General features: G+C 37.3%; 2 protein-coding genes across 2 annotated transcripts in view; both read left to right on the top strand.

Annotated features, from left to right (window-relative positions):
- LOC117496133 (elastase-1-like) overlaps positions 1–10429 on the top strand; it is a 43253-nt gene extending 32824 nt beyond the window's left edge. Inside the window, exon 5 of the mRNA XM_034147839.1 lies at positions 10146–10429. Coding sequence (XP_034003730.1) covers positions 10146–10295 — 150 coding nt within the window. The 3' untranslated portion in view covers positions 10296–10429. The remainder of the gene's footprint in view (positions 1–10145) is intronic.
- Positions 10430–12103: 1674 nt separating this feature from the next.
- On the top strand, positions 12104–14194 carry LOC117496130 (granzyme K-like). Its single transcript, XM_034147833.1, has 5 exons — positions 12104–12265; positions 12353–12497; positions 12622–12754; positions 13578–13838; positions 13929–14194. The coding sequence occupies exons 1-5, from the start codon at positions 12208–12210 to the stop codon at positions 14085–14087; spliced, it is 756 nt and encodes a 251-aa protein (XP_034003724.1). The 5' UTR covers positions 12104–12207; the 3' UTR covers positions 14088–14194.
- Positions 14195–15629: the final 1435 nt, after the last annotated feature.

Raw genomic sequence — 15629 nt, 5'->3', positions numbered from 1 at the left:
GGTCAAACAATCTAGTATTATGAATGAAGTGTGTTATATTTGGTGCAAAAGTTTGCATTTGGTAAGTGTTTATGTAGTTTTGAGTGCAGTTCTTCATTTAGCAGGAGAGATTAGGTGTTTTGCACTTTGGGTGTGTGGTTTTGTGAATTGTGTTTAGTGTTCTGAGAAACTGAGCAATTTAAAAAAAGATGTGTGTTCGCAATCGAAAAAAACTTTAATATCACTACATCTTTACGATTAAAATTAAGTTGGTTCAACTTAATTTAGGTGAAAGGTGAAAGCAAATTCTGTTTGTAGTATTGAACTAATTGAGTTAATCAGGTAAAATGGGTACTCGGATTAACTTAATAATCGATTCAGTTGGAACTACTTAAAAAGATCAATGCAAATGGTTACCTCAATTTATTTAAGTAGAGCCGGTGTATTTCTTTTTAGAGTGCAGGGGTGGAACCAGGGAACGTCTATTCGTAGCAACCAGCTCCCTACTACTGCTGCTCTTCATCTTTAATGGTAAGATGAGACATATAAATCAGCATTGGCTGCCAACTGAGAGCAATTTGGATAAACACAGGCGATGAATAAATTGTGATTTTGTATTTCAGGGGCTGATGGTTCTTATATTGTTGGAGGAAGAGATGCTGCCCCTAATTCTCGACCGTACATGGCCTCGCTGCAAGTCCGAGGACGCCACCTCTGTGGGGGGGCCCTGGTGAGAGGGGACTTTGTGCTCACAGCAGCACATTGTGAGATACCCATGTAAGATTTTAAAAAACAGTCAGAGATGTTTCTGTTATTTTGTGTTTTTTCATATCAGGTCAATTTAGTAGAATTATATACTTACAGGGACCTTTAATTTGTCAGACCGAAGTAATTTATTACAGCAAACATTTTTACATATTACATATTTGTCAAAGTAAGGCTTAGTTACAAGCAGGAAATGTTTTTGTGGGATGCACTCTTTGACAATGTTTTACTGTAGTGAAAACATGTAGTGTGTTATGTAGCTTTTTCTGCATGTAAACGGTCTGCAAAGTCACAAACCCTCAAAGTACACCCTGTAGCGAGTAAAACTCTAACACAGAAAAGACGTGTCTATGCTGCCCCAGAACGCCTCGTTGGAGATTTTTATTTTTCCATGTTTTTCTTCCGGGGCCTATTGACGTCACTAAGTCCAAATGGACCAATTGGCACACAGCTATAGAACAATAGGCACACCCTCTGTAGAGTGCAGGCTCTACAGAGGCTACCGGAGCGGACAGTGTGAGGTGGATTTCCCACTGTGTTTCCCTGGATGCTGGATATAGACCAAGTGCCATGCCAGCAGACACCGCGGTGCTCAGGCTGAGCTCCGCGGTGTCCGCTGGCATGGCACGCACACAGACCCCACACAGCAACCAGGAAACTACACCAGTAATCCACCTCACACTGTCCGCTCCTCGAGCCTCAAAGGGCGGAGCAGCGAGCCCCGCAACGTCCCGCCAACACGGCACCCAGACCCCACGCAGCATTCTCATCTGTTTGTCATTACTGGTGTCATTTTCTGGTTGCTAACAAACGCCATTGTAAAACATAAACACTGATGTTCCGCTGTAACGGTGGTTGACTAATCAGAACAGAGTGGACGAGCTGACCAATCAGAGCACAGTGGGCTCATAGGGATGGTGGTGCAAGAGCTCCAACAAGCCGTGTAGGACAGAGAGTGATTACACATACTATACAGAGATGCTGTATGAGAAAACCAATGTGATTTTGGAACATTGAACAATGTAAATCTATTCTAGTAGACCTCAACAATGGAATTATGATCAGTAGAAATGGCAAAAACATGGGACCTTTAATGAGACCAAGTGCTGCATAAAAGGATCGACTTAATGCCCCGAAGATCAAAGGCAAGTCAATTGTCTTGCAGGCATCATGCATGCTCTGCACAAACTCCTGCTTTTTCAGGTCCTGACATCTCTCGGACAAAATGGTAATACTCCGAACTCTGTTTATTATGCTCCAATCACTAACTGAAATTAACCTATGACCTTTTACTTATTTCAGCAGATGGGAGTATAAAAGGAGCAATAGCCCCAGATGGTACGTTCAAGTTTTTAGTCTCCCTGCAAAACAACGAGACTTTGTGCTCACTGCTGCGCACTGTAGCGCCGAGTGAGTATAACTTCCTTTATCCGCTATCTTTGAATAGATAAAATAAAATCTATTAATATAAAATAAAAAAATGGCAAACAGTATCAGAAATCTAACTCAGCTGAAATTGTTTTACATGCTTTTATTACTAGTCGCTTGGACTACTGCAATTCTCGTGGTCTCCAAAAAAATCTTTAAAGAAATTGCAATTAATTCAGATTGCTGCGACTAGGATTTTAACAAACACAGAAAAAAGGGATCACATGTTCCCTGTGCTGGCATCACTGCACTGGTTACCGGTGTCTTTCCGAGTTTATTTTAAAATGCTTTTAATTATTTACAAGGCTTTACATAACCCGGGCCCTACACACATCAGGGACTGCCTTTCTTTTGATAACCCAACAAGGACACTCAGATCCTCCGATGCATTTCTTTTAGAAGTACCTAAAGTAATACACAATAAATCTGGGGAGGCTGCTTTATGTTTTTCCCATTGGATCTTAGAACAGCAAACTCCATTGGAGTTTTTAAAAGTAAATTGAAGACCTATCTTTGAATTTGGAGTCATTTTAGAGGTATCACTGTTTATGTTTTATTGTTTTTTGTATCTGTAAAGCACCTTAGGCTGCATCTTGGATTAAAGGTTCTATAATAATGATAATGATAATAATAATAATAATAATAATAATAATAATAATAATAATAATAATAATAATAATAATAATAATAATAATAATAATAATAATAATAATAATAATAATAATGCATTTTATTTAAAGAGCGCTTATCTAGAAACTCAAAGACACTTTACACAGTAATAAAATAAATTAAAACATAATTAAAACAAAACACTTAAAATATATAAAACACAACATTAATTACAGATTAAAAGCAGTTCTGAAGAGGTGCTATATAAATAAAGTGTATTATCAGTATACAATTAAGTATAACATGTGGTGAAGGTTTCAATAGATTCATACAAACATACTATTAAGGTCTAATGATGCTCAGTTACAAAAGTGCTGGTTAGGAATAGGTGTGGTTTTCAATATGAATAGCTATTTACAGAGAGAGGGGGAAATGCACAAGGACTTAATGTTCCTCAATATTACACTGCATGTCAAAATTGGGTTAACAGTCATAAGTTTCTGTGTGTACGATGAAATAGTGGCTTGAAAATGTGACAGAGGCAACCAAATGTAGGCTTTACAGGCTAAAAGAAAACCCCTAGCTGGTCACTTTTATTCACTTCATGGGCGTAGTTTCCACTGGGGACAGGGGGGACATGTCCCCCCCACTTTTCAAAATCCCGTTTGTGTCCCCCCCACTTTTCAAATGTGTTTATTAAGACTGAGAGGCTGAGATAACGTCAGTTTAGCCGATGTAAAGGACTCGCTGAGTGATTAGATTGTAAACTTTAGTCTAAGTTATCTCAGTGGGTCTCAAACGGTTTGGTCATCTATGTAAAGAAATATTTCCATCTATTTAATATAGTTGTTCAAAATAAGTTAAGAAATCATTTCAATGTCAGTAAAAAATTAAAAGACACAGTTTAAAAGGGGAGTGATTAGTAAAATATGCATACATAAAAAGAAAGAATGCAGACTAGGTAAGTTTAAGATAGGAGAGAGGAGTATATCAATTATGTGTTATTGGTTGTGAGCATATTCTAATGGTTTTTGGAATATTGAAATGTATACAGTTCTGTTTCATATGAGTGTTGAGAGCTGTATCCATAAATCTCTTAATTTTGCTCTCAAAGTGCACCAGATTGATGCTTTTAACTTCAATTTAAAGACAAAAATATTCTCCTCATTATATATACTACACATTTTTCTTTGATTTTTTAACACCATAGTCCCTAATATATTCGTAGAAAGGCAGGAAATTGAATTAAATTGAGAAAAATGTTTCATTGCGGAGGACCCCCTGTTTTGTGTCCCCCCCACTTCTCAAACCAAAGTTACACCCTTGCTTCTACATATGCTTGTGGGAAAGTCCTGGTTACTGGACACAGCCTGCCAGTTTCACCTACTAACGGCAGCAATGTTGCAGGATGCAGGTTTGCTGCCATTAGTACTGTACTAAAAAAACAACTTGTATGTAAATAACCCCTTCCATTTACATGTTAAAGTATTTATTTTGTGCCAATATCAATAGAAATAAAGCTGAACAAATTAAGAAATACATTTAAAATTATACACATGTCAAAACAACTGCATCGCCACACTGACACAGGAAATGATGCAAGTAATAGCTTTATAAAAGATCTTTGTGAAAATGGATGGGGAGTGACATGGAGGAAGAGGAGGAATTTATAAATGTATGTCCTAACACATAGTATGTACATGATGTATGTTCTTTTCAATGTTGCAAAATAGCATCTCCCGCAGGATGTGGTTGGAAGTGAAGATAAATAGATGGCAATCATATTGTGTAGTTCGAACTCTGCAGTAAAAAGGTTCCACTTGACAGCGGGCTGATCATCCTGTCGCCACGATGCGTGGGCTCTACAAGTTTCTGCTTCTTTTTCTTCTGGCATGCCAAGATCAAAACGGTAAATTGCTCTGATGACTTTTCTTCACCCTGCAAATGAAATAATAACTAGTTTTAACTCTGTTATTTTATTCATATGATTACAGTACTTGGAAGTAAAATCATAAATGGGAAAATTGCCGACGATAATTTGATGAAGTATATGGTATCGGTGCAGGAAGACGGTGAACACATATGTGGAGGATTCCTTGTCAGCAAACATTTTGTTGTCACCCATGGGGGGTGTAAATTGTAAGTTAATCCTCCTTTTCTAGCTAATGTTTTGTTGTTTGATGTAAAAATCATGTTTCATTTTTTCTGTGTTGTCACAACTTTACAAAATACAACAATAACCTCTCACTGATGTCTTTTTCAGTGATGAAGACGGAAAAGTAATGGTTGTTCTCGGCACCCACGTTCTCAGTAATCCTCGCAATAAAATAAAAAGACACATTATGTCCACATGGAAACCCCCACCTGGAATTGGGACTGACATCATGCTCATTGAAGTAAGTTTATTCAGCCCAGTAGTCCCTTGGTTTGAAGAAAATTAAACAACTGAGTTTAATTCAGTGAGGGTAAATGTAAATAAACGGGGGGAAGCAAATAGTATTAAATATTCCTGCTTATAATATTTACACAGCACAATCAAAAACCGGTTGATTTACTGTAATACTGCTCGTAATAACCTTTATTTAAGTGACTCATGTGCTCCAACAAACCAATCTGTACCTGACATATGATGTAGAGTAAGACTGTGTTTTGAAAAACTGCTTTTTGATTTTATTCATCTCAAGATAAATTCAACAGAACCAGAAAAACTACCAGAAGAAATTCAACTTCAAGACCCTGAAACGGATGTAAAAGAAAATGAAAAGTGCCAATTAGCTGGATGGGGTCCAGTGGAGAACGATGGATCTGATTATGACGATCAGCTCAATGTGGTGAACGTGACTGTCATCAGCCCGAAGGCTTGCAAAGTGCAGATTCCTGGACTTCGTGCTAAAGCTATCTGTACAGGTGGAAAACAGACAACAGACAATGGAGGATTTTGTAAGGTATGTTTCATAGATGCATTTGTTTCTTATTCCAAAAGAAGGTATAACATCATGCATAATCTTATTAACAAATAAAGATATTTCCTGCTCACAGAGTGATGCTGGTGGACCCCTCGTGTGCAAGGGGAAAGCTGTTGGAATTGCGACTGTCGACGACAAATGTTCCTTCCCAGGTTCACCCAACGTCTACATTGATATCTCAAAATACCGTTCCTGGATCGACAAAGTATTAAATGGTAAGAAGATTTTTACAGAAGAAGTGTGTTAAAAACAATGAAAGAAAGAAATTAACTTGTGTTTTAACCTAACAGGAAATAAACAAGTTATTTAAAAAAAATATATATATATAAATATAATATGCATATAACATTTTGATGTTCTATATTGCTCAATGAAGCTATATAACGTCAGCAAACCATAGTGAAGGTCCTATGACATTGCTAAGAAGCTATTCCAGGTTCCAAGATATGATTGCCATCCCATTAGACTATAAATAAGATAATGTAATATAATAGATTAAAAATGAAACTATTGGTAAATCACGTACATTATGGAGAATGACCATTCAGGAAAGAGAAAAGGTTGTGAATGATAGTATTCGTAGTATTATATTTATTATTATTTATTTATTTCCTATTTTCCTAAAAAACGGCAAAGGGCAGCCACTTGAAACGCTGTTTGCATATGTGTCTGGCATACAGCAGTATACCAAGACCTTTATATATACAGTCTATGACCAAGACGATAAGACACGTTGTATGGCACTTTTCTTGAAGATATGAGTCTCTCGCGTTTTTGTCTACAATGTTCCAGCGGTGGAACCAGGAAACGTCTATTCGTAAAAAAAATCAAAATGTCTATCTTTGCTAAACAACTTTAACATTTAATTGTAATCTTGTACCCTGTGACACATACAGCAGTTTTAACCCTTAAAGCGTTGTGGGCCTCAATATGGCCGTTGTCTTTAACACTAAAAGTTTCTTGCATCTATTATGAAAGCCTGTTTTGGACATGCAAGTTACACGTGTTTTGTAATCCAACCATCCTTTTTACGAAAAAGGGCGTATTTCATGAATGTTTTCACGGATAAAGTATGAACACCTCACTTTGAGACATCATTAAAATCAGTGGCACAGCTGATTTTACCATTGATTTGCCCATGCTCACTAACCCTGCCCTAAATGCTAGGCAAGAGGTCACTGTAGCTGTCCAACGACCCTGTAGATTACTGGAACAATTGTATTGCAGGCATTCAGTTCATGATTCAAGATACACACAGGTGGATCCAATCAGGACGAGGCCAACACTCACATAAAGTGGGAAACCACATAAACAGGAAGTCAATGAAACAAGGTGAGTGCTTTTTACAAAATAAAACAGGAAACAGAAATGCCAAGGTCATGAAATAACCCCAGGATAAAATACCTCCAAATCAGCAACACAATAGCCAAATACAAAAGGTATCACTAAGAAATAAGGAGAGTTATAGGTGCCAAACAACATAATATTAAAAACGTATATATGCCGAGGGCAGGTGCCGGATATCATGTTTGTAATGCGGCCTTGAATGAAGTGTTTTTTATTCTTTAGAAAGAGCACATTTACATACATTTGTATCTTTATTAGAATTTACTTTCTTACAAGACATGAAATCCTTAGTTATTAATGTCATTAAGTGACTGGTTGGGCCTTTTAAGAAATCTCCATATTCGAGTAAAGGCCTAACATTTGCACTGCATATTCATTTTGTTTATTTTTTCAATATCCTTTCAACCATAACTGTTATGCCTGGTTTCCAATCTGCTGTAACATTAGATTAATTCATGTCTGTCTGGAAACATTGAACATTAACTGTGGCTGTGCAGATCATTTAAGTTTTAAAGATATGTGCAGATTTTGATGAATGCAGTCGCATCACTTGGTCATGTCCCCAACATGTTAGCTTTTAATACAGGGTCTTATAATTTAAGATTATATTTATCATAAATGTTATTTGTATAGAGCCAAATGAAAAGGACTCTACTAAATTAACATATACCTAGTACTCGTGTGTCTGTGGATAGATTTTGTCACCTTAAGCAACCGTGTCACATGCAGTCTCAAGACTTTGCAGATATAGTTTGGATTGATATGAAGGAAGCGGCCATTCACCCCCATTTAGATTTTACATTTAGATCATTTTTCTGTGAAATGATGATCAAAGTGATTAAATAGTATTTGTTTTACAACTTTGATGTTAGCTCAGAAGTGAAGCAGGAAACCCGTTTCTGTGGTTCAGCTGGTTTGTTGCAGATTTCACAAGAAAGGTTTGAGTGGGCTGCTTTAACAAAAAAAAAACGGCAAAATAGGGACTAATGAAATATGTTAGTGCAAACTTGCAGGCAAACCTTGCATGTGGATGTGGTCAGAATTCAAAATAATCGATGTGTTAAAGGTCCCATCATTTGCTTTTCCGGTTATTACCCGTCCCCTTGTGTGTTATGTAGCTTTTTCGGCATGTAAACAGTCTGCAAAGTCACAAACCCTCAAAGTACACCCTGTAGCGAGTAAAACTCTAACACAGAAAAGACGTGTCTATGCTGCCCCAGAACGCCTCGTTGTACATTTTTCTTTTTCCATTTCCATTCCGGGGCCTATTGACGTCACTAAGTCCAAATGGACCAATTGGCGCAGCTATAGAACAATAGGCACACCCTCTGCCAAGGTGGACTCCCGAGCAGCTCACGAGTCCGCCCTGTGAGGCTCGAGGAGAGGACAGTGTGAAGTGGATTTCCCGCTGTGTTTCCCTGGATGCTGGATATAGACCAAGTGCCATGCCAGCGGTCACCGCGGTGCTCTGCGGTGACCGCTGGCATGGCACGCAGACCCCACGCAGCAACAAGGAAACAACACCAGTAATCCACCTCACACTGTCCTCTCCTCGAGCCTCACAGGGCGGAGCAGCGACCCCACGCAGCAATCTCATCTGTTTGTTATAACTGGTGTCCTTTTCTGGTTGCTAACAAACGCCATTGTAAAACATAAACACTGATGTTCCGCTGTAACGGTGGTGGACTCATCAGAACAGAGTGGGCGAGCTGACCAATCAGAGCACAGTGGGCTCATAGGGAGGGGGGGGGCAGGAGCTCCAACAAGGCGTGGAGGACAGAGAGTGAATACACATACTATACAGAGATGCTGTATGAGAAAACAAATGTGGTTTTGGAAAATTGAACAATGTAAATCTATTTTAGTAGACCTCAACAATTGAATTATGATCAGTAGAAATGGCCATGACATGGGACCTTTAATGTGACAAAGTGCTGCATAAAAGGATCAACTTAATGCCCCGAAGATCAAAGGCAAGTCAATTGGCTTGCAGGCATCATGCATGCTCTGCACAAACTCCTGCTTTTTCAGGTCCTGACATCTCTCGGACAAAATGGTAATACTCCGAACTCTGTTTGTTATGCTCCAATCATTACCTGAAATTAACCTATGACTCTTTACTTATTTCAGCAGATGGGTGTAGCATAACAACAAAAAGAAATAGCCCCAGATGATACATTCGAGTTTTTAGTCTCCCTGCAAAGCAACGAGAAACATGTGTGCGGAGGATTCCTGATCAGCGAAGACTTTGTGCTCACTGCTGCGCAGTGTAGCGCCGTGTGAGTATAACTTCCTTTATCCACTATCTTTGAATCATTCAATTAGAAAGCAATTTGAAAAGTCTTCAAGATATATTTGCCATCTTTATTTTCAATATTGAATATTATCTTTCATTCAGGAAACTGGACAGGGTCGTTGTTGGCACTCACGATCTCAGCAACGTTAGTGATGAAAATGTAAGATACATTGAACAGAGCTACAAACACCGATCCTATACACAAGTAGACAAAGGTTATGACATCATGCTCCTCAAAGTAAGTACACATTTTTTTTGGATCAAATTAATAATGTAACTTTCAGCTTCATATTCAGTCATTTTTTGTTACATTGAAGTCTGAAGAATAAAAAAGCATTATCTTATATTACACACATTGCTAGTTTTGTGAGATTTACTTTGAGATGTTGTTCCTCTCCAGCTGACGAGGAAAGTTGCCGGGAACAAAAAACAAATCATTGCCCTTCCTCCGTCTAATATGAACATTCAAGAAAAGAAAACCTGCTATCTAGCTGGATGGGGTTTCATAAAGACTGGTGGTGGAGTTGTTGATAGGCTGATGATGGTGGATGTGTCTGTCATAAACCTGAACACATGCTCTCAGTCATGGGGTCGGTATTTCCTTCCGATGTTATCTGTGCCGGCGGTTATGGCAGCAGCAAAGGCTTCTGTCAGGTATGATTTCTCTTTGTTGATGTAAAATGTAAGCTGGTATAAAAATGCTTTAAAATTCTTAAATAAAATAATCAATAATGAATAATATTCCTTGTTCACAGGGTGATTCTGGTGGTCCTCTGGTGTGCGACGGGATAGCTGTTGGTATTGTGTCTTACAACTACGACAGAAACTGTGACTACCCAAATAAACCCAACGTCTACACAGAGATCTCCAAATACCTTGGCTGGATCAACAGTTTCATCAATTAAAAAGCTTAATATACAATTTCCTAAAGCTTTGCTTCAGCACACTTTGAATGTATTTAGGAGGGGAGGCTGTGTCTCAGCTGCTCTGTCAGTGTTCGCTCTTTAATGGAAAAGCAAAATAAAGCAAATGTCTCAAATGTTGTTTTCTCTTTTCCTTATCCGAACACATGAGGTTTGAATCTCTTTTAGGAAAAGGTTTTACTTCAGCAAAGATTCATTGTAATATTGAGGCTTTGTGGTGTCACAGATTGGTCTATCAAGGTTTATTTCATCAGTATACATTCATTTTGTATGTTTAAATAATCATAATAATGAGATCCTGCACTTGGAGAGGTTGAGCATGTGACGTCACCATAGTTTCAATGTCGGATTATAAGCAACTTTTAACACTCATAGAACGCACTTCAATAGAATTAACTAATGTAAAAAAATGGCAAACAGTATCAGAAATCTAACTCAGCTGAAATTGTTTTACATGCTTTTATTACTAGTCGCTTGGACTACTGCAATTCTCGTGGTCTCCAAAAAAATCTTTAAAGAAATTGCAATTAATTCAGATTGCTGCGACTAGGATTTTAACAAACACAGAAAAAAGGGATCACATGTTCCCTGTGCGGGCATCACTGCACTGGTTACCGGTGTCTTTCCGAGTTGATTTTAAAATGGTTTTAATTATTTACAAGGCTTTACATAACCCGGGCCCTACACACATCAGGGACTGCCTTTCTTTTGATAACCCAACAAGGACCCTCAGATCCTCCGATGCATTTCTTTTAGAAGTACCTAAAGTAATACACAAGAAATCTGGGGAGGCTGCTTTATGTTTTTCCCATTGGATCTTAGAACAGCAAACTCCATTGGAGTTTTTAAAAGTAAATTGAAGACCTATCTTTTAATTTTGAGTCATTTTAGAGGTATCACTGTTTATGTTTTATTGTTTTATGGTTATGTGATATAACTGTCTGTTTTTTATAACTTGTTTTTAATTATGTTCCTCCTTCTTTATTTTGTATCTGTAAAGCACCTTAGGCTGCATCTTGCATTGAAGGTTCTATAATAATGATAATAATAATGCATTTTATTTAAGGAGCGCTTATCTAGAAACTCGAAAAAAAAAACATTAAAACAACACACTTAAAATATATAAAACACAACATTAATTACAGATTAAAAGCAGTTCTGAAGAGGTGCTATATAAATAAAGTGTATTATCATTATTACAAATAAATAGAAAAATGCTTGCTGCCATTATGTGGAGTATAGTATACTGTATCAATTAAGTATAACATGTGATGAAGGTTTCAATAGATTCATAAACAAATACTATTAAGGTCTAATGATGCTCAGTTACAAAAGTGCTGGTTAGGAATAGGTGTGGTTTTCAATATGAATAGCTATTTACAGAGAGAGGGGAAAATGCACAAGGACTTAATGTTGCTCAATATTTCACTGCATGTCAAAATTGGGTTAACAGTCATAAGTTTCTGTGTGTACGATGAAATAGTGGCTTTAAAACGTGACAGAGGCAACCAAATGTAGGCTTTACAGGCTAAAAGAAAACCCCTAGCTGGTCACTTTTATTCACTTCGACATGTGCTTGTGGGAAAGTCCTGGTTACTGGACACAGCCTGCCAGTTTCACCTACTAACGGCAGGAAATGATGCAAGTAATAGGTTTATAAAAGATCTTTGTGAAAATGGATGGGGAGTGACATGGAGGAAGAGGAGGAATTTATAAATGTATGTCCTAACACATAGTATGTACATGATGTATGTTTTTTTCAATGTTGCAAAATAGCATCTCCCGCAGGATGTGGTTGGAAGTGAAGATAAATAGATGGCAATCATATTGTGTAGTTCGAACTCTGCAGTAAAAAGGTTCCACTTGACAGCGGGCTGATCATCCTGTCGCCACGATGCGTGGGCTCTACAAGATTCTGCTTCTTTTTCTTCTGGCATGCCAAGATCAAAACGGTAAGTTGCTCTGATGACTTTTCTTCATCCTGAAAATTAGATAATAACTAGTTTTAACTCTTTGTTATTTTATTCATATGATTACAGTACTTGGAAGTAAAATCATAAATGGGAAAATTGCCGACGATAAGTTGATGAAGTATATGGTATCGGTGCAGGAAGACGGTGAACACAAATGTGGAGGATTCCTTGTCAGCAAACATTTTGTTGTCACCCATGGGGGGTGTAAATTGTAAGTTAATCCTCCTTTTCTAGCTAATGTTTTGTTGTTTGATGTAAAAAGCATGTTTCATTTGTTCTGTGTTGTCACAACTTTACAAAATACAACAATAACCTCTCACTGATGTCTTTTTCAGTGATGAAGACGGAAAAGTAATGGTTGTTCTCGGCACCCACCATCTCAGCAAACCTGGCTCTAAAGTAAAAGAACACTTTAAATCCACATGCAAACCCCCACCTGGAATTGGGACTGACATCATGCTCATTGAAGTAAGTTTATTCAGCCCAGTAGTCCCTTGGTTTGAAGAAAATTAAACAACTGAGTTTAATTTCAGTGAGGGTAAATGTAAATAAACGGGGGGAAGCAAATAGTATTAAATATTCCTGCTTATAATATTTACACAGCACAACCAAAAACCGGTTGATTTACTGTAATACTGCTCGTAATAACCTTTATTTAAGTGACTCATGTGCTCCAACAAACCAATCTGTACATGACATATGATGTAGAGCAGGGCTATTCAATTAGTTTGGAATGGGGGCCGGTTGATGAAAATGATCCAAAGCAAGGGGCCGGGAAAAAGATGGCTTGAAATATGAGCAATCATATTTAAGAGCTTCAGATACAGTAAATACTACAACAGCATAGTGGAGTGCATATATTGTGTTTAATTCAATCAAACAACATAGCCCCAAGGCCTTTATAGATCTAAATGGCAAGTTCAGAACTCAGTAGGCCTACATGTTTCATTTGATTTCATTGATCTAATCATTCACGCAGAGATGCAATCAATGACAGGAGTTGTCACTACAGTATAGTAGGTGGGTTCGAAACCCGAGCCCGTCGAAGTTTTCAGGCATTGTCTACCCCTCTATCTCTCAATGTAACACCCTCTCTGGAATAAAGGCACTATGGCACAAAAAAAAAAAAAAATCTTAAAAAAAAAAAATTGATGACTTTTTAACATTATACTCAAAGGGCCAGTAAATATCACCCCGGGGCCGGATTTGGCCCGCGGGCCGCCAATTGAATAGCCCTGATGTAGAGTAAGACTGTTTTGAAAAACTGCTTTTTGATTTTATTCGTCTCAAGATATATCGAAAAAAACCAGACGATCTACCAAAAGAAATTCAACTTCAAGACCCTGAAACGGATGTAAAAGAAAATGAAAAGTGCCAATTTGCTGGATGGGGTCCAGTGAAGAACAATGGATCTGATCATGACGATCAGCTCAATGTGGTGAACGTGACTGTCATCAGCCAGGAGGCTTGCAAAGTGCAGATTCCTGGACTTCGTGCCAATGCTATCTGTACAGGTGGAAAACAGACAACAGACGAGGGACGATTTTGTAAGGTATGTTAGATACATTTGTTTCTTATTCCAAAAGAAGGTATAACATCATGCATAATCTTTTTAACAAATAAAGATATTTCCTGCTCACAGAGAGATGCTGGTGGACCCCTCGTGTGCAAGGGGAAAGCTGTTGGAATTGCGACTGTCAACGAGGACTGTTCCTTCACAGGTTTACCCAGCGTCTACATTGATATCTCAGAATACCGTTCCTGGATCAACGCCTGTATTAAAGCGAAGAAATGTTTGTAAAATGTAACAATATTTCAAAAAGCTTTGCTTCAGCACACTTGTATGTATTTGGTAGGAAAGGATGTGTCTTAGTCACTGAGTGTTTGCTCTTTAATGCAATGGCAACATTAAAAATGTTTCTCAAATATCGTTTTCTCTTTCATTCAATGAAACAGATTGGATTGTGCAGGCAGATATTTATTTATTGAGCTGCTTAGTCAGAGAAGCAGGTCAGCCAAGACACTCATACAAGGGGATTAACAGAAGATTTTTTTACAGAAGAAGTAAATAAATTAACTTGTGTTTTAACCTAACAGGAAATAAATAAGTTATTTTAAATATTTAAAAATATATAAATATAATGTATATAACATGTTGATGTTCTATATTGCTCAATGAAGCTATATAACGTCAGCAAACCATAGTGAAGGTCCTATGACATTGCTAAGAAGCTATTCCAGGTTCCAAGATATGAATGCCATCCCATTAGACTATAAATAAGATAATGTAATATAATAGATTCAAAATGAAACATTCCTACTATTGGTAAATCACGTACATTATGGAGAATGATCATTCAGGAAAGAATGTGATTGTGAATGACAGTAATCGTAATATTATATTTTATGTTATTTATTTATTTCCTATTTTCCTAAAAAATGGCAAAGGGCAGCCACTTGAAACGCTGTTTGCATACGTGTCTACAGCAGTATACCAAGACAATAAGACACGTTTCATGACACTTTACTTGAAGATATGAGTGTGGTGTCTTCTGACATCAACACTCATATCTGAGGTTGGAAACTGTGGTTACTGAGGTTCAGCTAGTTTGTCACACAAGTCAAAGAAATGTTTGATTAGGCTGTGTCACGCGAGGCACACATGAACCATGTCCTCATTAATTCATCTAAATAATGATGAATAAATACGAACATTTGATAAAAAACAAAACCAAATTCAAAATATTGTAGTATTTGTTTCCTATGGTAACGGTCTTCAACAGGGTACACAAAATGGTATTTAAGTCATTATGACAAATGTAAAATATATATTTCTAGTGTTTAGTAATCAAAACAGTGATACTTGATTCTTAAAATGGCAGTTTTATATTGACATTTACTGCAGTTTCAACCGGAGAATTTGAAAAATATTTTCAACATAACTGAGGAACTCAGTTACATGTTAGAGCAGAGCGTTTCTGTCTACCATGTGTTGCATTATACTAAACCACATTATTTCTTCAATGAAGCTCTTGTTCACATACATGTGATGTAAACTAGTGAAAAGAGGAAATAAATAATTCTTTCAACAATTTGCAAGAAATAAATCTAAGCACTAACATTAAAATAAAACACAAGTTTGTAAAAATTCGACACACACACACACACACACACACATACTTTTATCTCTGTCACTTTAATGAATATGGGTATCTTACAGATATATAGATTACATTTTACTAGTCTACCAACCACATTGCTCCTTAATACAAAACATGAAAACATGCCAACATGGATAGACACACACACACACACACACACACACACACACACACACACACAC

The sequence above is a fragment of the Trematomus bernacchii genome, unplaced genomic scaffold (genome assembly GCF_902827165.1).
Source record: "Trematomus bernacchii unplaced genomic scaffold, fTreBer1.1, whole genome shotgun sequence".
Lineage (NCBI taxonomy): Eukaryota > Metazoa > Chordata > Actinopteri > Perciformes > Nototheniidae > Trematomus > Trematomus bernacchii.
Note: the sequence above shows the minus strand (reverse complement) of the source record. Positions and strands in the feature narration are given on the sequence as shown.